At 35.2% G+C, this 23,535-nt stretch overlaps 1 protein-coding gene across 1 annotated transcript; it reads right to left on the bottom strand.

Moving 5' to 3' along the window:
- Window positions 1-4,030: 4,030 nt before the first annotated feature.
- On the bottom strand, window positions 4,031-18,998 carry LOC145006751 (uncharacterized). Its single transcript, XM_078965805.1, has 13 exons — window positions 18,869-18,998; window positions 15,024-15,083; window positions 5,846-6,106; window positions 5,633-5,726; window positions 5,541-5,556; window positions 5,429-5,453; window positions 5,261-5,345; window positions 5,032-5,167; window positions 4,895-4,941; window positions 4,546-4,666; window positions 4,300-4,479; window positions 4,146-4,214; window positions 4,031-4,066 (listed from the first exon to the last, which is right to left on the bottom strand). Exons 1-13 carry the CDS (start codon window positions 18,996-18,998, stop codon window positions 4,031-4,033), a joined length of 1,260 nt encoding a protein of 419 aa, XP_078821931.1.
- Window positions 18,999-23,535: the final 4,537 nt, after the last annotated feature.

The raw sequence follows: 23,535 nt of genomic DNA, 5'->3' as shown, positions 1-23,535 counted from the left end.
TTCAAATCTAAATTTAACCCAATACTAAGAAATAAAGAATCAACTCCAATCTTGGTGACATGTGACGCTTTCCTATTTCCCATGATTAAGTTCATCTTCCCATGCTCCACATCTCTACTTCTTTTTGGACCCTGCAAATCAGAATAAATGTGAAAAACGCATCCTGTATCAAGTACCTAAGAATTAGCATGTGATGAGTTATTAGATAGAATAGTGTAAATACCTGCGAAGGTGGGCTTGATCTTCCCATCCTTTATGTCTTGCAAGTATTTTGGGCAGCTTTATTTCCAGTTACCTTTTTCATGACAATGGAAGCACTCGGCTTCCTTTAGATTGGAAGAGGGTTTAGCATAACCAACATTGTTCCCAATGGGAGAGGATCTATCATGGGACTTTCCCTTGTGGCTCTTAGAAGGAGTCTTCCTCTTCTTTCCCTTCCCATGTCCAATTGTCAATACAGAGGCAAAAGTAGTAGGAATGGGTACAACAGACTTGCTTTTCAAACTACTTTCAGTAGTTCTTAAAACGCCTTGAAGCTTGCTTAGAGCGACCTCTTCCTTGTTCATATGATAAATCAAACAAAACTAATCATAACAAGGAGGCAAAGATTGTAGGATAATGTCAATGGACAACTCTTCATCGAAATTTACATTCAACTTTAGAAAGTAGACCATAAACCTTTGCATCTTTTGCAAGTGGGTCGTGATGGACTCTCCATCGTTCATTTTTGTTGTGATCATGGAGGAAATGATTTCATATCTTTCCTGCCTATCACTTTGATGGTACCTTTCCATCAAGTCGTGGTGCATCTCATAGGGCCAAAAGTCCTCATAAGACTTTTGAAGCTCAAAAATCATGGTAGCAATCATGATACACGACACCTTTATCGTTTCCCTCTTATGAGTCTTATATTCAACAATATGTTCAAGAGTGGCAGTGTTTTCATCAATCTCCTTCAGCTCTTTGTCGAGAACATATTCTTTTTCCTCGTAGCAAATGGCCATTCGAATGTTTCGAATCCGGTCATTGAAGTTCGATCCATCAAAAATGACCCTGCCATATAAGTTCATCAAAAATGACCCTGCCATATAAGTTCACGAAGTAGATATCTGAAAAGAAAGACAAAATTTTGGATTAGATAAGGATCCTTAATATAACACCCAATAGAAATATTAAGGCTAGGATCCAACACAATACTCTATAGTTTGGATTACATATGGATCCTTAATATACTCGCTATTATAAAAATGAATGTTTCAAATTAATGAACATATGTATAGGTAGAAACATGGTGTACTTCATCATATAAATAAACATGTTTAATAATAGTTTGAATCCTTGAAATACTGCAAAGTTTCATAACGTACTTATTATAATATGCAATGTTACATAAATATCATAAAATTTTGTATCGTGTAGTAATTGTTGTGTGAAATGGTTATTTCATAATAAAATAACCATACTACGTATATAAAAATTTTATACTAGTTTATTTGTAACAATATGGTAAATTGTTAAATAATAATATTTTTATAAACTAGGCTTGTTTTATTTTCACATAAAAATATAATGATTTTGTGTAAACAATAAATATTGGCACATGTATTCCCCCTACCCACACCCCCGAAATAATTATAATATTAAAAGGCGCCGTAAGCAGCTACCCTTGAAGCATAAGTTTCATTTTTTCGAAATCGGTTTGTTTGAGAAGCTTGACGTGAGAAACCGTAAATCCACTAATCTTTAACTTTGAAATACTGTCTAGACCATTTCGTAACAAATTTGAACTATTGGGGATTGATTTGGTTAAAATATTTCAAGAGAGGGGTTGAAATGGTTATTTTTACTCCAAGTTTGAAGATTTGGATCTATTCTGATAAAATTAATCCAAGGAGGGGCCTTTTTGAATAAATGGGTCCAATATTTGAGTATTGGGGCTGCTTTCAAATAAAACGGTTCAACAGAGGGCTTAATATGTTCATTTTGGAAAAACCAAAATGATTTAGGGCTATTGTGTAAGGAAAAATCCCATAGAGGGACTGATTATGTTAACTTGCGTAACTTAATTAATCTAGGTTTTTAATTCCCGTGTTTCATTCATCGAGGAATAGTAATAGACACCTACCATTGAAAGCAGCCGACACAGAGAACACGGATGAATGGCAAATAATGCGATAGTGGTGAATCGGAGGTACGTCGTCGGCGCTTGGCTCGACCGGGGAAGAGAGGAGAGCGAAGGCTCGCATCGGCTAATCTGGAAGCCTTGACTGATTGCGAAGATGGAGAAGAGACGAAGGCAGCGCTTTCTCTTTCTCGTCATGAGATTTCAGACCCATCGCAACGGAGTTGCCAGCTCCGGTGGTCGACTAGACCGAATTAGAACATGGGCAGAAGCAGCGACGCTGCTGTGGGGTTGGCGAAAGGGGGTGTGGAGCGAGGGTAAAGGTGGTCACGGTCCTTGGGCCGGTCGCGAAGGGCGTTAACAAGCGCCGATCAAGGGATGTTTGGGGGTTGTGCTTGACAGAAGATAGAGATGTGGGAGCGACGGGGTTCGATCAGTGGGAAGAAAGGTTCGTAATGAGACCGAGGAGAAGGATAAGGGGATAGGGATTCGGTCTCGGTGGTGATCGACAAACAAAAAGGGAGAGGAACACCTTCCTCTTGCTATTGCGGGTAATGGATGGGGGTCTGCTCCGGCAGCCTCCCCTGTTCTTCTTCTTCTTCGTTTATTTATTTATTTTTTAACTGGTCGATGGATGAACTGGTATGTTTGGTTTGTATGTTTGACAGTGAAGGATAGGAAACGAAAACGTTTTGACGCTCCTTTTTTTTTAATTTTATTTTATTTTATTTTATTTGCAGGTAGAAATCAGTGCAAAAGGAAAGAGCTATGGGAGTGTTTGAGTGTTGTTTTCGGTTTTGAATGTGTGTTGATTGTTTGTGAACCAATTTATCAATTGATGTGTGGAACAATACCACCATACCTCCATACCTGTGATGTAGTGATGGAGAAGCAAAGAAACCTGGGAAGGAAAACGTAGGTCGATCTTGGAGTGCATATGTTAGAAAGCGTGTGAAGTTCTTATTTTCAAAAATTAATTCAGATCAATCGTAAATGAGCTGTCATTTTAAATGTAACGGGTATAATTTTTTATTTTTGTAATTTGTATTATTTATTTGTTTCATTATTTTAAGTGTAAAGGGTATAATTATGGATTTGTTTCATTATGTAATGTGTGTATTGATGGATGTTTTAATTGGGTATGCATTTGTGTGTATATTTGTAATTAATAAATTTTTATATGTATTTTGTTGATAATACAATTTATTATCAGATTTTGGGAAAAACCTTTGGTTGATTGTACTTTAATAGTCTTGGAAGGATTTTGGGTTTAACTTGTATAAATTATTATGGTTAAGTTTGTAGTGTTCATTTTAACTAAGTATACACATTCTTGAATTATATTGGTTATATAAGTATGTATAAGTATTTGGATAACAAGTTGCATATCATACATGTGTTTGTGTATGTATTAGTTTAATTATTTACGTATTTCTTCGGTTTGGATTTAGTAGCAATGTAATACCCCAATTATTTGTGCATTTGGGTTAGTATTGATTTGTTTTACTAGTTATATAACCTAGCATATACACATAATTTTAAACCCATACATTAGGAAATGTGAAATTGTTAATTTGTTAAGTATTAGTCTCTTATATTTAAAATTGATACATATATATTGTATATTTATGAAAATTTAATCAACCGTATGTAATTGATTATGACATATGTCCCATACGTGTATATAGTCGTTCACGAATTTATGAGTGTTGAACTATTTCCATCGTTGAAATCCACATTGACCGAATTTGGATTTATGTATTATTCCGAAATACATAACCAATAATAAAATCATGTCAAAATAAATAATTTTAACGTTTCGTGATTAATAAACTTGAAAACGTCCGATTTTTCACTTTTTATAAATATTTTACTAAAAATATTTCAAATATGAAATTAAATATAAGGCTATAGCCTGAGTCCATCTGTTTGTGAGATCACGTCCTAATTTAAAATAATAATAATAAGTATTTAATTGGAAGAATTAAATATAAATAAAAGTTAATAAAACCAATTGAAAAACCTTTTGAACAGGCTGTACAACATCATCTGATTCCAAAGGAACTTGATTTAAGGAGGCGGATTGAGTACTCTAAAAAATAAAATGGAAATATGTTAATTGTTGTGTATTTATATAGTAAAGAATTATATATGTTGCACAGTAAAAGGTTATGTACCATAAGTTCTATTTTACTTTCCAATTCATAAAAAATGGATATATCTTCTGTAACTTTTAGAACTGTGTAGATATTATTATAGTTGTTAACATTGTATTCTGTAATATCTACAAGAAAACCAAACTTGCGGTTTTTCGACACGTTAAGTTGCATTGGAAATAGTACATCACTGTCTCCGGTCTGTAAGATATATTTTAATAAATTAAAAAAAAAATGTTTTCTAATTTTAAGATATGAATAATATACCGCTTCATGTATCTTTTTCAACCCGTATGCACTTATATTTAACAGCCTCTTTGCTTCCCTATCAAAAAGAGTCAATCCAATGGTGTCAGTACAATCTTGTACGTTGATTGAAATTATATACCTAAAATAAAAAAAATTAGGACATTGTTAATTTTGTTGAAACATTGAAAAATTAATATAAATAAATAGGTGTTTACTTTATAACTGTATGAAATTCAGATTTTTTGCAATGTGGATTTGTACACTCGACAAAAACAGTTTCTGAAAATTTTTCAGGGTTGGTATACAAATGATTGGCTTTGGGAACTGGGGTTATTTTTTTTCACATTTGTTGCATGCTTCATAATACCATGGTAGATTCTGCCTTATATTAACAATGGAAGCAACTAATAAAAACTTCATTTCTTGTATCAAATAAAATGTAAAAGTTATTAGAATAAATTGTGCAAAATTAAAATGTAAAACATATCAAATAATGCAACATACCTTAAGTGGTTCGGTGATTTCACAAACTGTTTTTAATGGAAAATTGCCTTTAAGGTCATCTGTATATGAAGAAGAGTAGCTTTGAAATGTAGTTATGATTTTTTCAGTTATACCGACATTGTGATGGCATTTCAATCTGTAATGTTTAAATTAAATTCAAAAATATTAGGATTTGTGTTACTTTAAGTTAAAATACATTATAAAAAATAAGAAACAATTGGAAACTAACTTATTTTTAAACTCATTAATTTCGCAAATGTCAGAATTTATGAACAATTTCGTTACTTCAAAATGACTTTTAGCTTCACCAATTCCTGTAAAAAAAGTATAGCAAATTAATAAAAAGTTTACAAAAACAATATATATAAATATGTATATATAAAGAGTGAATACAAACCATTCCAAATGTTTAGCTTCAAAAACTACATCAGTATAACAACACAATTAACCGTCGGGTTATTTTTTATGTATTCTGACATTTGATATGCTTGACTTCCAAAAATAGTAACCTTTAGATGTACAGAACTAAATAAACAAAGAAATTAGTTATTAAATTTTGATAAATTAAAGATAATAAAGAAATTAGAAAATACAATCTCACTCTTGGTTGCTAAGAGTGAGTTTTATATAATGCTTGGATGCTACAAGATTTGAAGTTTCAAGAGGCCTAAATGACACGATCTGCCCAATAACATCTACACAAGAGATAACAAAAGATAAACTATTGCATTAATATTATAATATTTAAATAATAAAATGTATAACCAAGAACACAAGTGATAAAAAATGATTCAAATAAAATTTAATAACTAACCAAAGAATGTGTTTCTTGGGCATGTTTGTTCTATGATAGAATTAAAATCAACAAACATAAATCCATTCACCGGACCCGAGAAATCATCACATTTTTTTAGCATGCTTTTCCAATCCAAAGTTAAGGTTTTTTTATGACCTATATAACTAAAACCATTAGTAAGGGCAACCATATTGGGTTTTATAATTATATAACTTTCATCTTCCTTTAACGTCATCTGGAGAAATTCTGATTGAAGACACGAGCATGTTATTGTGTACCCTGGTAAAAAAATAATAAGAATTATTATTTTGTTGAAACATATGTAATATTGAATGAGGTATAAAAATATATAAAATACAACAAACCTCCTTGTCCATCAGGATCATTTCAATTGAACAAACTTTATTATTTTTGACAAAGTTTCAAAATTTAAGCACCTGAACCTTGATATGTGATTTTTTCATCTATCTAGTCAATGTTATTTCGGTAAACTTTATTCCCTATATTCATTTTTTGCAAAAAAAATATAAACCATATAGAATTGTAAGCAAAAATAGTAACATTCGTGACTGTAAAGAACATCCTAACTGATGACTAAAACAGAGAAAATATGAATCAGCACATGAAAAAAAAACAATAAATTCATAATTAAAGCGATGTACATAGAAAGTACAAATAAATTTTCAGATTCTATAAAATTTTTTATAATAAAATGGAATACAAATAAACAGGAAAATAATTGTTAAAAACGAATGTCCAAAAATTCAACTAAACTGAGGAAACAAAAATATAATTTGATACCAGTTTTTGGACGTATATATTTTATAAATATATACATAAACTAAAGAGTTGTATTTTATAAATGGGCAGGATCCAAGAGCTTAGAAAGGGTCAGGAAAGGAGCAAAGAACGGGTTGGATTTCACCTATGATCATATGAGTGGGCAACCATAGTTTACTTTTTTCATAGTGTTGTTAACGTTGTTGAAAGCTCATTACTTATTTAAGTAGGCCTCGCTTTTCGGAGTTGCCCCCAGCTCACACTATGGTGGAGAATATATTACTATTTTTTTAAATATATACATAAAACAACAATTATACCGAAAATGACACTACAACTTCGAAATATAAAATGTCCCGCTTCTTTTATTCTTTTTAATTATTTGATTGCATTTTTTGATATTACTTTCTATGGAATTATTTTCCCTAATTTAACAGATGGCATTTTCGTAATTACAGTTTGAAAACGACAATTATACCGAAAATGCCCCTACAACTTCTTATGTGAATTTATGCCAGATATGTAACAACAAAATGACTATTTTTTCACGTAATTATACTAGTATATTTGTATTTAGCGGGTAGATATCTGTAAATATAAAATTAACATGAAACACAACATATATACCGAAGTTGCCCCTGTAACTTACAATTACATAACATAGTGTATCAGTAACAACAAAACAAAGTAAATGTAACCGTAAAACAAACAAAACATATTGTAACAGTTAAAGCTTTGGGTCTGAAGACGACTCTTTTTTTTTAACAAAATAAAGTTCTAATGTTCATTAGGTTTTTCATGTTGTTAACTGAATAGGTAGAAGAAGAAGTTGATTAAGAAGAATTTAAAAAAGAAAAAGAAGATCACTAATATAATGACAACATGACAGAAACTGATAAATCAAATCATGAAGAGAATAGAAACATTGGTAATCTTGATTTATGGTTGTTAATTCCGGATCTGTGATTTGAGCCAAGGTCTTAACTGATTTAGACCACATGAGTGACAAAAGTGAAATTGGGGCGTACGCTGTACATAATCCCAGTACGTGCAGTGTAGGGGTCACGTATCCCCGATGCCTACAGGGCAGCTGAGTACGCCAATGTAGAAAGCTGGTACGTGCACATGCTCTCTTCTGTTGACTTTTAGGGTTAGGTAAATTTGTGGACTATTAAGGCCATTGAGGGGGTAAAAATGGTCTTTTACTTTACTTTGAGTTTGTAGAAGGGTTAGTTTGGCTTAATGAGAGAGATCCGTGATTAATTAGGGATAATTGTCATATGTGTTAGGCAGAGGCTAGACCAATGATTTGAGTTCAAGATTAGTCGATTTCTTGCGAGGTGAGTCTTCTCACTATACTTACCATGAGTGGTACCTTCATGTGATCGAGATGTTTATTGTGCTTACATGTGTATCTTAAATATTATGCATTATGTGTTTGTGATTTATGTTGAGTATTGTTATTATGAGTTTACTGAGTTGGGACTGGAGGGTCCCACTGAGACAAATTGACCAGAGGGCCTTATTGAGTTATATCCTAGACTGGCTAATGAGTTGTGTGTGGTATTTTGGGGAACTCACTAAGCTTCATGCGTACTGTGTTATGTGTTATGTGTTTGAGGTACTTATCAGGATCACGGGAAGGCGCCGGCTTGATTGTACACACATAAGAGATTGAGTTATGATTGAGAGGATCCTGGAGTTTTGATATATATAGTTTTTGGATATGAGATTTGATGATTTGACATCGTGACATTTTGTGATTTTATTATTAAGATAAATGTGTTTTTTTTAATTGAAAATTTTGGTTTGAAAATTTACGTTGTTACACCTTGTACCTAGAATATAAGCAATTTCTCTGAGGTCATTCATAGCAAAACACTTCCCAAGCCAGGACTTAACCTCTTGAAAGGTTGGAATGCTGTTTCCTATGAGCAGTATGTCATCTACATACAATATGAGAAAGCTAACTATACTCCAACTAGCCTTGACATATATACAAGAGTCATCCTCGTTTCTCGAAAATCCAAACTCTTTGACTTTCTCATCGAAACAAATATTCCATCTGCGACATGCTTGTTTCAATCCATAAATTGATTTCTCAAGCTTACACACTCTATTAGGGTACTTTGCATTGACAAAACCCTCTGGCTGAATCATGTAAACATCTCCTGCCAACTTCCCATTAAGGAAAGCGAGTTTGACATCCATTTGCCACATTTCATAATCATGAAATGTAATTATGGCTAGCATAACCCTTATAGATTTAATCTTCCCTACTGGTGAAAAGGTCTCGTCATAGTCAACTCTAGGAGTTTGAGTATAGCCCTTCGCAACCAATCACGCCTTATATGTGTGTACTTTCCCATCGATGTCGGTCTTCTTTTTGAAGATCCATTTGCATCCGACTGTCTTACAACCCGGTACATTATCAACAACATTCCAAACTTGATTGTCATACATGAACTGTATCTTGCTGTCCATAGCCTACTTCCATTTTGTAGACTGGGGACCTGCCATGGCTTCCTTGTAGTAGTTTGGTTCATCCAAGTTTACTAGTGTATTATCATTGATAAATGTATCACCTTCAGTAGTAATATGGAAACCATAAAACTCAGGTGCCATTCTAACTCTAGTGGAATGCCTCAGAGGCAAAGACTCGTCAATTGGTTTAACAAAAGTTTCCTCCTCAGGTTGAGAGCTAGTGTTTGAAGTTCCTTCGTCACTTAATTTTCCTCCTACTGTCCTCTTTGCATATAAGTTCTCTTTCGCAGAAAACCCCTCTCCTCGCAATGAACACAACATTGTCACTCGGTCTATAAAAGAGATATCCAAAAGGCTTATGTGGATAGTCGATGAAAATACAACGCTCACTACGAGGTTCGAGCTTGTCGTGAGTCTCTCGTCTAACGAAAGCCTCACAACCCCAAACATTGATATGTGCTAACGAGGGAACCTTCCGTGTCCACATTTCGTGTTTTGGCAACCTTTTTATTTGGGACTAGATTAAGGATATGGATAGCGCTCTTTAAGGCATACCCCCAAAATGAGACAGGTAATGAAGCTCGACACATCATGGAACGAACCATGTGATGGGTTTTGGCCATATGAACATTCCTATGTGCACATACAAACCCATAATGCTTGGATCTAGGTTTCTCTAATTGAATATGCATGAATCCAAGACTTCTAATGGTTATTCTATCATAATAACATTGAGAAATCAGAGTTATAAGTTTACCTTGAATCACTTGCTTGATCTTCTTGTCCTTGGAGCTTTATAGTCACAATTGTCACTCCTCTAATGGTTTACAAACACCAACTAGCAAGAAGATGATTTGAGAGAGTGGGGAGGGAACTAGAAATCGGCCAGGGTTCCCTTAGTGACAAGGGTACCGATTTCCATGACCCCTAGGGTCTATTTATACTTGTTAGGCTCTTAGGGTTTCACCTTTAAACCCTAATTGGATAACTTAAGCCCTAAGCAATCCTCATCCGCTTCATGATAAGCCCTGGACGGATTTTAGGTCTATCCTGATCCCCTAAAATCGTCCACCCCTTATCCATAAGGGATTATAGCCTAAAGTACAACTATCATACACTTGACAGTTTATGCCCTTCTATTTAATTAATCTCCTTAAGTCACCAAATTAATTCCTAATTAATTTATGACTTATATTAAGCAAATAACAATATTATTATTCCTTATAATATTTCAACTCTCATTGTAAATCATCCTATCAAGTTGCTATGGTGAAGGCAACCCAAAAGGACCATGCTCAATCGGATCAAGTACTTTCCAAATATAGATGCAGCCTTAGACACTATTCCAACAGTCTCCCACTTGGATGAGTCTAGTAACTATATATACCGATTAGCAATCATAGCTCTCAAAGATGCTGTCAAACTTTAATCTAATCAATCTTTGTCCTTTAGATAAGGGATCGTACAGTCCTCTGTTTAGATATCATGCAGAAATTCATATGGAAACAATTTGTCTTGCAATTGGTTTCTCGATCTCAGATTTATTTGACATAGAACTTAATCGAACACATCAATTCAGTTTTGACCGGGCCCAACACATAAGTCAAATCAAATCATCGACAGGCCGAGATATCACTTTTACCCACTTAGGATAAAAGTAACAGATAAACTTCGACTTATATGCATTTACTTATTCATTAACCAACTATACACAACAATGCATTTTATAACATCAAGTTACTGATGCGGTTTCGCATAATCAATGTACAACCAATTAACAAATAACAAACCATATATCTAGGTTTTAAGACCATATGATATTATCGTCTTGCGATCACCCTTATATCTCATTCCATAAGGTGATTCCAGCAAGCACGGGTTTGTTCCAATGCTCAAAGCTAGTTCATAAGCACTCATGAACGTTGTAGCAAACTTTTGCTATGTCTAATACCATTTAGACAATCTACACACCAATTGATGACAATCTTCATTCATACCTACTTACAACATATGAACGATTGTGGACAATTTGAATAATTCGATTATTCTTAATAAACTCAATTATTCTGGAAGTCAAAACATGCAAAGTGAAGCAATAGTTAAACAATTAACACAAGACAGTAACATTATTCATAAACAATACTCTTTTATTTAATCATCAAATGTTAATTACATTTATCTATCACGCATTTCTAATACTATCTAATCTATACTAATATCATCCTTCAGCCCAATGCTCCTAGCATGCTGCAAGTGCTTAACCCTACTCAGTCCCTTCGTAAGCGGATCTGTTGGGTTATCTTCTGATGACATCCTCTTCACATCGAGTTGTCCTTCCTCTACACAATGTCTTATAAAATGATATTTTCTGTCGATATGTCGAGATCTACCATGATCCCTTGGTTCCTTGGTCAAGGCAACCGCTCCTTCATTATCACAGAAAATATCCATGGGCTCCTTTATGGTAGGTACAACTCCAAGATCACCAATGAAGTTCTTTAACCATATCGCCTCTTTCGACGCTTCGCTCACTGCTATGTACTCTGATTCGCACGTTGAATCAGCTACGGTTTCTTGTTTGGAACTTTTCCAAGTCACTTCTCCTCCATTCAAGGTGAAGACCCAACCCGACTGCGAACGGTAGTTGTCCCTGTCAGTCTAAAAGCTGGCGTCACTATACCCTTGCACCTTCATGTCATCACTCCCTCCGAGGAATAAAAACCATTCCTTGGTCCTCCAAAGGTACTTAAGGATATTCTTCACCGCAATCCAATGGGCTTTGCCAGGGTTCCCTTGATATCTACTAACCATGCTCAAAGCAAAGGCTACATCAGGGCGAGTACAAGTCATAGCATACATGATTCAGCCAACTATGGAAGCATATGGTACTCGGCTCAATTCTGCTATTTCGGCTTCAGTACTCGGACTTTGAGTCTTACTCAACTTGGCATTATATTGTATCGGTAATTCTCCCTTCTTCGAGTTTTCCATACTAAAACGTTTTAGTACTTTATCTAAGTAAGTGTTCTGACTAAGTCCTATTAGTTTCTTACTTCGTTCTCTCACTATCTTATTCCCAGAATATAGGAAGCCTCTCCGAGGTCCTTCATAGCGAAGCACTTCCCGAGCCAGGACTTAATCTCCTACAGTGTCGGGATGTCGTTTCCTATGAGCAGTATGTCATCGACATACAAAATGAGAAAGCTAACTATACTCCCACTGGCTTTCACATATACACATGATTCATCTTCACTTCGTACAAATCCAAACTCTTTGACTTTCTCATCGAAGCAACTATTCCATCTGTGAGACGCTTGCTTAAGTGCATAAATGGACTTCTCAAGCTTACACACTATATTTGGATGATTCCCATCAACAAAACCCTCTGGTTGAGACATGTAAACATCCTCAGCCAACTTCCCATTAAGGAAAGCGGTTTTGACATCCATTTGCCAAACTCCCAAGATTCCTTCAACAAATACCCTTCAAGCTCCCAAATTCACTTTGATCCACTCACACACGAATGCTATGGGTTTCTAGACTTGAGGATGAGTAAAGAGGATAGGGGAATGGATGTTAAGTTCTTTATATATGGCTCAACCCCGAGAATTAGGGTTTTCTCCACTCAGCACCTACTCGCCGAGTCCATGTTTGGACTCGCCGAGTAGGCCACTTGACACGCGACCAAAGTCGTGACCCTACTCGCCGAGTCCATCCATGGACTCACCGAGTTTCCCTTCAAAATTTACACTTTTATCCTTTCAACTCTGCTCTTGATATTTCGGGATGTTACACTCGCTCTCGGAAAACTCCTCTCCTCACAACAAAGACAACATTGTCCTTCGGTCTATAGAAGAGATATCCAAAGGATTTCTGCGGGTAGCCGATGAAAATACATCTCTCACTACGAGGTTCGATTTTGTCGTGAGTATCTCGTCTTACGAAATCCTCGCAACCCAAACCTTGATTTGTGCTAATGAGGGAGCTTTCCCTGTCCACATCTCATGAGGTGTTTTGGCAACCTTCTTAGTAGGGACTCGGTTAAGGATATGGGCGGCACTCTCTAAGGCATACCCCCCAGAATGAGATGGATAGTGAAGCACGACTCATCATAGAGCGGACCATGTCTAACAAGGTTCGATTACGCCTTTATGCCACCATTCAATTGTGGTGTCCTAGGTGGCGTCAATTGTGAAACTATTCCACACTCCTTAAGATAGTCCTGGAATTCAAGACTTAGGTACTTTCCTCCTTGGTCGGATCGAAGCATCTTGATTTATCTGCCCAATTGATTCTCCACTTCATTCTTGAACTCTTTGAACTTTTCAAATGTTTCTGACTTTTGCTTGATTAAGTAGATATTCCCATATCTACTATAGTCATCGGTAAAATTCACATAGAAGCGGTTCCCATCCTTTGTGGTTGATCTAAACGGTCCACATACATCGGTCTGTATGAGGTCCAATAGACCCTCACCCCTTTCACATATACTAGTGAAGGGTGACTTGGTCATCTTTCCAAGTAAACAAGATTCGCACGTGTCATCTTCCCTAAGGTCGAATGAATCCAACACTCCATCTTTTAGGAGTTGGGCTATGTGCTTCTTATTGACATGTCCAAGACGATAATGCCACAAGGATGCTTTATCCATACTATTGGAAGAATCCATGCATAAAACATCATTTCCTAGGTAATCTACAATCATAACAGTTTCATAAATTCCATTATATGGTATTACTTCAAAATATAAGACACCATTTAGATAAGAACAAATAGAACCATTCTCATTATTAAAAGAAAATCTAAATCCTTGTCTAAACAAACCATGAATTGAAATGATGTTTCTTGCCATTTCTAGCGAATAGAAACAATTGTTCAATTCTAAACATGAACCATTCCTAAGCACTAGAGAATACACTCCAATCTTGGTCACAGGCGATGATCTTCTGTTCTCCATGATTAGATTTATTCTTCTATGTTCCACATCCCTATTTCTTCTTAGTCCTTGCAATTCATAACAAATGTGGTAACCACACCCGGTATCGAGGACCCAAGAAATAGCATGAGATGAATCATTAGATTTAATTGTATAAATACCTGCGAAAGACGGTTTGATCTTTCCTTCCTTGATAGCTTGTAGGTACTCTGGGCAGCTTCTCTTCCAATGCCCTATTTTATGGCAATGGTGGCACTCTGCCTCCTTTGGGTTAGAGTTAGGCTTAGCGGGATCAACTTTGGTCCCACTAGGGGATGAACCATCTCGGGACTTTCCCTTGCGGTGTCTCTTAGATGGAGCCTTCCTCTTCTTGCCTCTTCCTTGCCCAATGGCCAAAACAGGAGTAGCGGGTGGATTGGGAGTGGGTGCAATAGACTTGTCCTTGAACTTGCTCTCAACAACCCTAAGGAGACCTTGGAGCTTACCTAGGGTGACCTCTTCTTTGTTCATATGGTAGGTCATCCTAAATTGGTTGTAGCATGGAGGCAAGAAGTGAAGCACCATGTCAATCGCTAGGTCTTCCCCAAAGTCAACATTCAACTTGCGAAGACGATCGACATACCTTTGCATCTTTTGCAGGTGCACGGTTAGAGATTCACCATGACCCATCTTAGCGGAGATCATGTTAGTGAAGATCTCGTAACATTCTTGCATCGCGTTTTGGTGGTATCTCTCCAACAAGTCTTGGTGCATTTCGTACGGATACATGTCCTCGTATGACTTTTGGAATTCGGAGTTCATAGTGCCTATCATAATGCAATGAACCTTCGTTGCATCACGCTCATGAGTTTCAAAAGTGGTGATTTCAGCCAGAGTAGCGATTTCAGGATTGATCTTCTCGAGCTTCTCATCGAGGACATACTCCTTGTCCTCGTAGCAAGCCATCGTGTGAATGTATCTTATCCATTCACTAAAGTTCGTCCCATCGAAAGTTACCTTTTGGCAGAGGCTCATTAATGTGAACGAGCTTGCAGTAGCGTTGTTCGCGTTCGACATCTACAAATAGAAAGGACAAAGATAGATAAGAATTCGGATCCCTAATTATCACCCAATAAGAAAATTAGGGCTAGGATCCAACAACAATACTTACATATTAGAAAAGGGATGCCGTAATCTAACATGCAAACAACTTGAAGGTAAGGAAATGACGATTCACTAATTCTCCACCATGAAAACATAACTTTATGTTCTAAATGTATTGAGAATTCCTAGGTATTGATGAGATTCATTGAAACTTTTCAATGGCATGTTCACATGGTGCCTTCATTGTAACAATCACCTATTCGATGGGCCGGTAAACCACATACGCTCCATCGAACTATGATAAAAAATGAATCACCCTTTGCCACCTTTGCTTAGAACCAATTAGTGTGCCGGTAAACCACACACGCTCTAGTAACTTCTTAGCAACGGTGCAATTCACTTTTCCTAAAGTAACTAGGATTGGGAATTTTTTTTGAAAAACATGTAGTTACTTTGTATTTCATATTATACTTTTAATGAGGAGACGAGGTTGCCCTATCCTACCCGTTCGGTTAACGACCCTCCACCAATCAAGCAAGCGGTGGGTGTGAGTGTACACCCATTAAGCGTCATTTTATAGGCAGCAACCTTATACCTACCTTGTAGATCGGCTTCGTGAATGAGGCCTACTAATGGTAAGACTAGCTTTTTAATTATACATATATATATATATATATATACATATATATCTATATACATATATATATATATATATATATATATATATATATATATATATATATATATATATATATTAATCTTGTAATATTATATTAGTATAGGGTTGAATTTTAAACTTGTAAAATTCTAGGGTTTGAAATTTAAATTGTCTAAATTAAACTGTTAATTACAAAACATAAATTTCAAAACTTGAGGGCAGTTTTTTAAACTTTTCAAAACATAGTGGATCAAATAATAAGTAATCTAAATTAACATTTAATCACATAATTATCCATATTTAATTACCAATTTAATTAGAATAATTAATCAATTATCACATAGGGAAACTAATATTTAATTAGTTGATAAATCTCTTCAATTAGGTCAAGGATATACTCAAATATATCTTAAAATCAGATTTATATTGACCTAATATGATCAAGGTAAGTATCCAAAGGATAAATAACAAGAAATCCTGAAATTAGCTCTTTCTGACGCTCGAACTCACTGAGTACCACAATGGACTCGCCGAGTTGTGGCCTACTCGCCGAGTCCACTATGGAACTCGCAGAGTTCATCAGGCAGGAACACAAAATTCGAATTTTGCAAGCATCAAACAAGCAACCAATGCATCAATTCAATAGAAACCAATCTAGGCTCTGATACCACTGATGTGTTTTGGCCATATGAACATTCCTATGTGCACATAATAACCCCTAATGCTTGGATCTAGATTTCTCTAATTCAACATGCATGAATCCATGACTTTTAATGGTTATTCTATCATAATAACATTGAGAAATCAGAGTTATAAGTTTACCTTGAATCACTTGCTTGATCTTCTTGTCCTTGGAGCTTTAGAGTCACAATTGTCACTCCTCTAATGGTTTACAAACACCAACTAGCAAGAGGATGATTTGAGAGAGTGGGGAGGGAACTAGAAATCATCCAGGGTTCCTTTAGTGACAAGGGTACCGATTTCCATAACCCCTAGGGTCTATTTATACTTGTAAGGCTCCTAGGGTTTCACCTTTAAACCCTAATTGGATAACTTAAGCCCTAAGCAATCCTAATCCCCTTCATGATAAACCCTGGACATATTTTAGGTATATCCTAAGCCCTTAAAATTGTCCACCCCTTATCCATAAGGGATTATAGCCTAAAGTACAACTATCATACACTTGACAATTTATGTCCTTTTATTTAATTAATCTCCTTAAGTCACCAAATTAATTCCTAATTAATTTATGACTTATATTAATCAAATAACAATATTATTATTCCTTATAATATTTCAACTCTCATTGTAAATTATCCTATCAAGTTGCTATGGTGAAGGCAACCCAAAAGGACCATGCTCAATCAGGTCAAGTACTTTCTAAATATAGTTGCAGCCTTAGACACTATTCCAACACCATGCCCATCAAGGTTCAATTACGCCTCTCAGCCATACCATTAAGCCATGGTGTCCTAGGTGGTGTCAATTGTGAAACAGCTCCACATTCCTTAAGATAGTCGTGGAACTCGATATTATGATACCCACCTCCTCGATCGGATCGGAGCATCTTTATCTTCCTGCCCAATTGATTCTCCACTTCTTGTTTAAACTCTTTGAACTTTTCAAAGGTTTGTGACTTATGCTTGATTAAGTAGATATACTCATATCTACTTTAGTCATCGGTAAAAGTCACATAGAAGAAGTTAGCATCCTGGTGGCGTATCTGAAGGGTCCACACACATCGGTATGTATGAGATCCATCAAACCTTCACCCCTTTCACAAGAACTAGTTAAGGGTGACTTGAACATCTTTCTAAGCAAACAAGATTCACATGTGTCATCCGACTTTAAGTCAAATGAATCCAACACTCCATCTTTTTGGAGTTGGGTGATGCGCTTCTTGTTGGCATGTCTAAGACGACAATTTCATAAACGTACTTTATCCAAACCATTGGACGAATCGATATGCAACACATTATTTTCTAAGTTATCTACAACCATCACAGTTTCATATATATATATATATATATATGTATGTAGATATATATATATATATATATATATATATATATAACATTACAAGGCAATGCTTCAAAATAAAATGTGCCATTATAAAAAGCATTTATATAACCAAGTTTATTATTAAACGAAAATGTAAAGCCTTGTTTATACAAACCATTAAAGGAAATAATGTTTCTCGCCATATCTAACGAGTAGCAACAATTATTCAAATCTAAATTTAAACCAATACTTAGAAATAAAGAATCAACTCCAATCTTGGTAACATGCGACGCTTTCCTATTTCCCATGATTAAGTTCATCTTCCCATGCTCCACATCTCTACTTCTTTTTAGACCCTGCAAATTAGAATAAATGTGAAAAACGCATCTTGTATCAAGTACCTAAGAATTAGCATGTGATGAGTTATTAGACAGAATAGTGTAAATACCTGCGAAGGTGGGCTTGATCTTCCCATCCTTTATGTCTTGCAAGTATTTTCGGCAGCTTCAATTCCAGTTACCTTTTTCATGACAATGGAAGCACTCCGCTTCCTTTAGATTGGAAGAGGGTTTAGCATAACCAACATTGTTCCCAATGGGAGAGGATCTATCTTGGGACTTTCCCTTGTGGCTCTTAGAAGGAGTCTTCCTCTTCTTTCCCTTCCCATGTCTTATTGTCAATACAGAGGCAAAAGTAATAGGAGTGGGTACAACAGACTTGCTTTTCAAACTACTTTCAGTAGTTCTTAAAACGCCTTGAAGCTTGCTTAGAGCGACCTCTTCCTTGTTCATATGATAAATCAAACAAAACTAATCATAACAAGGAGGCAAAGAGTGTAGGATAATGTCAAGGGACAACTCTTCATCGAAATTTACATTCAACTTTAGCAACCGGTCCACAAACCTTTGCATCCTTTGCAAGTGGGTCGTGATGGACTCTCCATCCTTTATTTTTGTTGTGATCATGGAGGAAATGATTTCATATCTTTCCTACCTATCACTTTGATCGTACCTTTCCATGAAGTCGTGGTGCATCTCATAGGTCCAAAAGTCCTCATAAGACTTTTAAAGCTCAACAGTTATGGTAGCAATCATGATACACGACACCTTTATCGTGTCTCTCTTATGAGTCTTATATTCAACAATCTGTCCAGGAGTGGCAGTGTTTTCATCATTCTCCTTCAGCTCTTTGTCGAGAACATATTCTTTTTCCTCGTAGCAAATGGCCATTCGAATGTTTCGAATCCGGTCATTGAAGTTCGATCCATCAAAAATGACCATGCCATATAAGTTCATGAGGGAGAAAGATCCGGAAGCAGTTGAGTTTGAACCAGTGTTCGAAGTAGACATCTGAAAAGAAAGACAAAGTTTGGATAAGATACGGATCCTTAATATAACACCCAAATGAAATATTAAGGTTAGGACCCAACACAATACTCTATAGTTTGGATTACATAAGGATCCTTAATATACTCGCTTTTATAAAAATGAATGTTTCAAATTAATGAACATATGCACATGTATAAACATGGTGTACTTAAACATATAAATAAACATGTTTAATAATAGTTTAAATCCTTAAAATACTACAAAGTTTCATAACGTACTTATTATAATATGCAATGTCACATAAAATCATAAAATTTTGTATCGTGTAGTAATTGTTGTATGAAATGGTTATTTCACTATAAAATAACCATAATACGTATACGAAAAATTTATACTCGTTTATTTGTAACAATATTTTAAATTGTTAAATAATTATATTTTTATAAACTAGGTTTGTACTTAAAGACTACCAAGTACAGACAAGCTCCAGACAGGAAGCACTGGAGGGTATGACCATTTTAGCAATTAAGTTCTTAAATCCAACAGCCCAAGCGGCATTTCAAATGAGATTCCCCGTACTGTAAGCAAGTGGGTTGTGATGGACTCTCCATCCTTCATTTTTTTTGTGATCATGTAGGAAATGATTTCATATCTTTCCTGCCTATCACTTTGATCGTACCTTTCCATCGAGTCGTGGTGCATCTCATAGGTCCAAAAGTCCTCATAAGACTTTTAAAGCTCAACAGTTATGGTAGCAATCATGATACACGACACCTTTATCGTGTCTCTCTTATGAGTCTTATATTCAACAATCTGTCCAGGAGTGGCAGTGTTTTCATCAATCTCCTTCAGCTCTTTTTCGAGAACATATTCTTTTTCCTCGTAGCAAATGGCCATTCGAATGTTTCGAATCCGGTCATTGAAGTTCGATCCATCAAAAATGACCATGCCATATAAGTTCATGAGGGAGAAAGATCCGGAAGCAGTTGAGTTTGAACCAGTGTTCGAAGTAGACATCTGAAAAGAAAGACAAAGTTTGGATAAGATAAGGATCCTTAATATAACACCCAAATGAAATATTAAGGTTAGGACCCAACACAATACTCTATAGTTTGGATTACATAAGAATCCTTAATATACTCGCTTTTATAAAAATGAATGTTTCAAATTAATGAACATATGCACATGTATAAACATGGTGTACTTAAACATATAAATAAACATGTTTAATGATAGTTTAAATCCTTGAAATACTACAAAGTTTCATAACGTACTTATTATAATATGCAATGTCACATAAAAATCATAAAATTTTGTATCGTGTAGTAATTGTTGTGTGAAATGGTTATTTCACGATAAAATAACCATAATACGTATACAAAAAATTTATACTCGTTTATTTGTAACAATATTTTAAGTTGTTAAATAATTATATTTTTATAAACTAGGTTTGTACTTAAAGACTACCAAGTACAGACAAGCTCCAGACAGGAAGCACTGGAGGGTATGACCATTTTAGCAATTAAGTTCTTAAATCCAACAGCCCAAGTGGCATTTCAAATGAGATTCCCCGTACTGTAAGCAGTCAAGAAGTAGTGTATTAATATTAATAATACTTTTATTAGAAGCTATTTTCTATAGTTGTATTCCTCTTTCGAGGATATGAGTTTTTTATAGCCATTTTAGCTCTGATACCAACTTGTCACACCCCTGCCCGAGGCGGTGGAACACGCCGGGCTGTGCGACTAAGTTCATGGATTACAGGTAAACTTAATATATAGCATAAGTACAACAATAAACAACATACAATCTACGTTCCATCTTGATGTTTGAATACAAGGTTTTACAAATAATAATAATAATAAATGAATTACCTTATTTGATAGGCATATAATACAATAGTAAGTAAACTAGGTCACCTGTATTGAATGTCTATTAAAATATTTCCCGAGAATACATGTGGTTTTTAGGGTCAACATAACGTTGTTGAGCGTTACATGCTTTCTGCTAACCACGGTAATGCTTTTAATAACTCCAAAAGTATTATCTTTCTATATATAATGATAGCTAAAAATAGTGTTTGCAATGAGTCTTTAAAAGCCCAAAATGTATTTCTATATAAGTAGATCCATACTTTAATCGTGTTTGTAATAAATCCTTGAAAGACAAGATCTATCTTTTGTATAAGTAAATCCATACTTTAAACTATGTTCGTAATAATCCTCTGAATATCCTTGAAAACCAAACTGTTATGTTACATAAGTAATTCCATATTAAAATAGTTTTGAAAGCCACCAAGCCCACGGCAGTAGTGATATATATATATATATATATATATATATATATATATATATATATATATATATATATATATATATATATATATATATATATATATATTCATTGGACGTTGTAGTAAAAATTATAGACACCTATCACCCGCTTCGATTGATTGGTCGAGGGTTGTAACTAGCAACCACAAATGGGGATGGCAACCCCGTATAGATCTATATATATATATATGTATCTCTCTCCGAAGACTAATGGTTACATTAGTATGGGTAGGCAAAGTATTTATACTCAGCTAATGAATAACATAACATCTCACTAAAAAGCCCTTAACTAAAAAGTTTGTGAATAACTCTTAGCCCTAACTTACTTATGGGTATGTTTGACATATATGTAAAAGTGTAATGTACTCGTTGTATATGCTTTATAAAAGTCGAGTATGTTTGACATATATATATATATATATATATATATATATATATATATATATATGTATATATGTATATATATATATATATATAAGTGTAATGTACTCGCTTTTATAAAAATGAATGTTTCAACTTAATGAACATATGTACATGTATAAGCATGTGTACTTAAACATATAAATAAACAAGTTTAATAATAGCTTGAATCCTTGAAATACTACAAAGTTTTATAACTTACTTGTTATAATATACAATGTCACATAAAAGTCATAAAATTTTGTATCATGTAGTAATTGTTGTGTGACATGGTTATTTCACGATAAAATAACCATAATACGTATACGAAAAGTTTATACTAGTTTATTTTTAACAATATGGTAAATTGTTAAATAATAATATTTTTATAAACTAGGTTTATTGTATTTTTGCATAAAAAGATAACTGGTTTGTATAAACAAAAAATATTAGCACATGTACTCCCCCCCCGCCCCCGAAATAATTAAAATATTAAAAAGGGGCCGTAAGCAGTCACCATTAAGCGTGAATTCCATTTTTTTGAAATCGGTTTGTTTGAGAAGCTTTACATGAGAAATCGTAAATCCACCAATCTTGAACCTTAAAAGGGTCGCATCGGCTAATCTGGAAGACTTAATTGATCGCGAAGAGGGAGAAGAGACGAAGGCAGGGATTTATCTTTCTCCCGCGGATATATCAGACCCATCGCACCAGAGTGGCGAGCTCCGATGGTCAACTAGACTGAAGAAAAACATGGGCAGAAGCAACGGAGCTGTTGTGGGGTAGGCGAAAGGGAGTGAAAAGTAAGGGTAAAGGAAGTCTCGGCCCTTGGGCCGATCACGAAGGGCGTTAACAGGCGCCAATCAATGGATGTTTGGGGGTTGTGCTCGACGGAAGATGGAGATGTGGGAGCGACGGGGTTCAATCAGTGGGAAGAAAGGGTCGCAATGGGAACGAAGAGAAGGAAAAGGGATAGGGATTAAGTCTTCATGGTGATCGATGACCAAAAAGGGAGACAAACAGCCTTCCTCTGGCTATTGCAGGTAATGGATAAGGGTCTGCTCCGGCAGCCTCCCCTGATCTTCTCCTTCTTCTTCGTTTTTTTGTTGATTGATCGATGGATGAACTGGTATGTTTGGTTTGTATGTTTAACAGTGAACAAATGGAAACAAAAACATTTTGTTGCTCGTTTTTTTTTGTGTGCAGGTATACCTAAGAACAAGAAGAGTTCTCGTGTTCTTGACATAAATCAGTGCAAAAGGAAAGAGCTATGGGGGTGTTTGAGTGTTGTTTTCGGTTTTGATTGTGTGTTGATTGTTTGTGAACCGATTTATCAGTTGATGTGTAGAAGAATACCACCATACCTCTGTACATGTGAGATGTCGTGAGGGATAATGTCAATAGAAAACTCTTCTTCGAAATTTACATTCAAATTTAGCAAGCGGTCCAAAAACCTTTGCATCTTTTTCAAGTGGGTCGTGATGGACTCTCCATCCTTCATTTTTGTTGGGATCATGGAGGAAATGATTTCATATATTTCTTGCCTATCACTTTGATGGTACCTTTCCATCAAGTCATGGTGTATCTGATAGGGCTAAAAGTCCTCATAAGACTTTTGAAGCTCAACAGTCATGGTAGCAATCATGATACACGACACCTTTATTGTGTCCCTCTCATGAGTCTTATATTCAACAATGTGTTTAGGA

This window comes from Lactuca saligna, chromosome 7, assembly GCF_052625555.1.
Source record: "Lactuca saligna cultivar CGN05327 chromosome 7, ASM5262555v1, whole genome shotgun sequence".
Lineage (NCBI taxonomy): Eukaryota > Viridiplantae > Streptophyta > Magnoliopsida > Asterales > Asteraceae > Lactuca > Lactuca saligna.
Note: the sequence above shows the minus strand (reverse complement) of the source record. Positions and strands in the feature narration are given on the sequence as shown.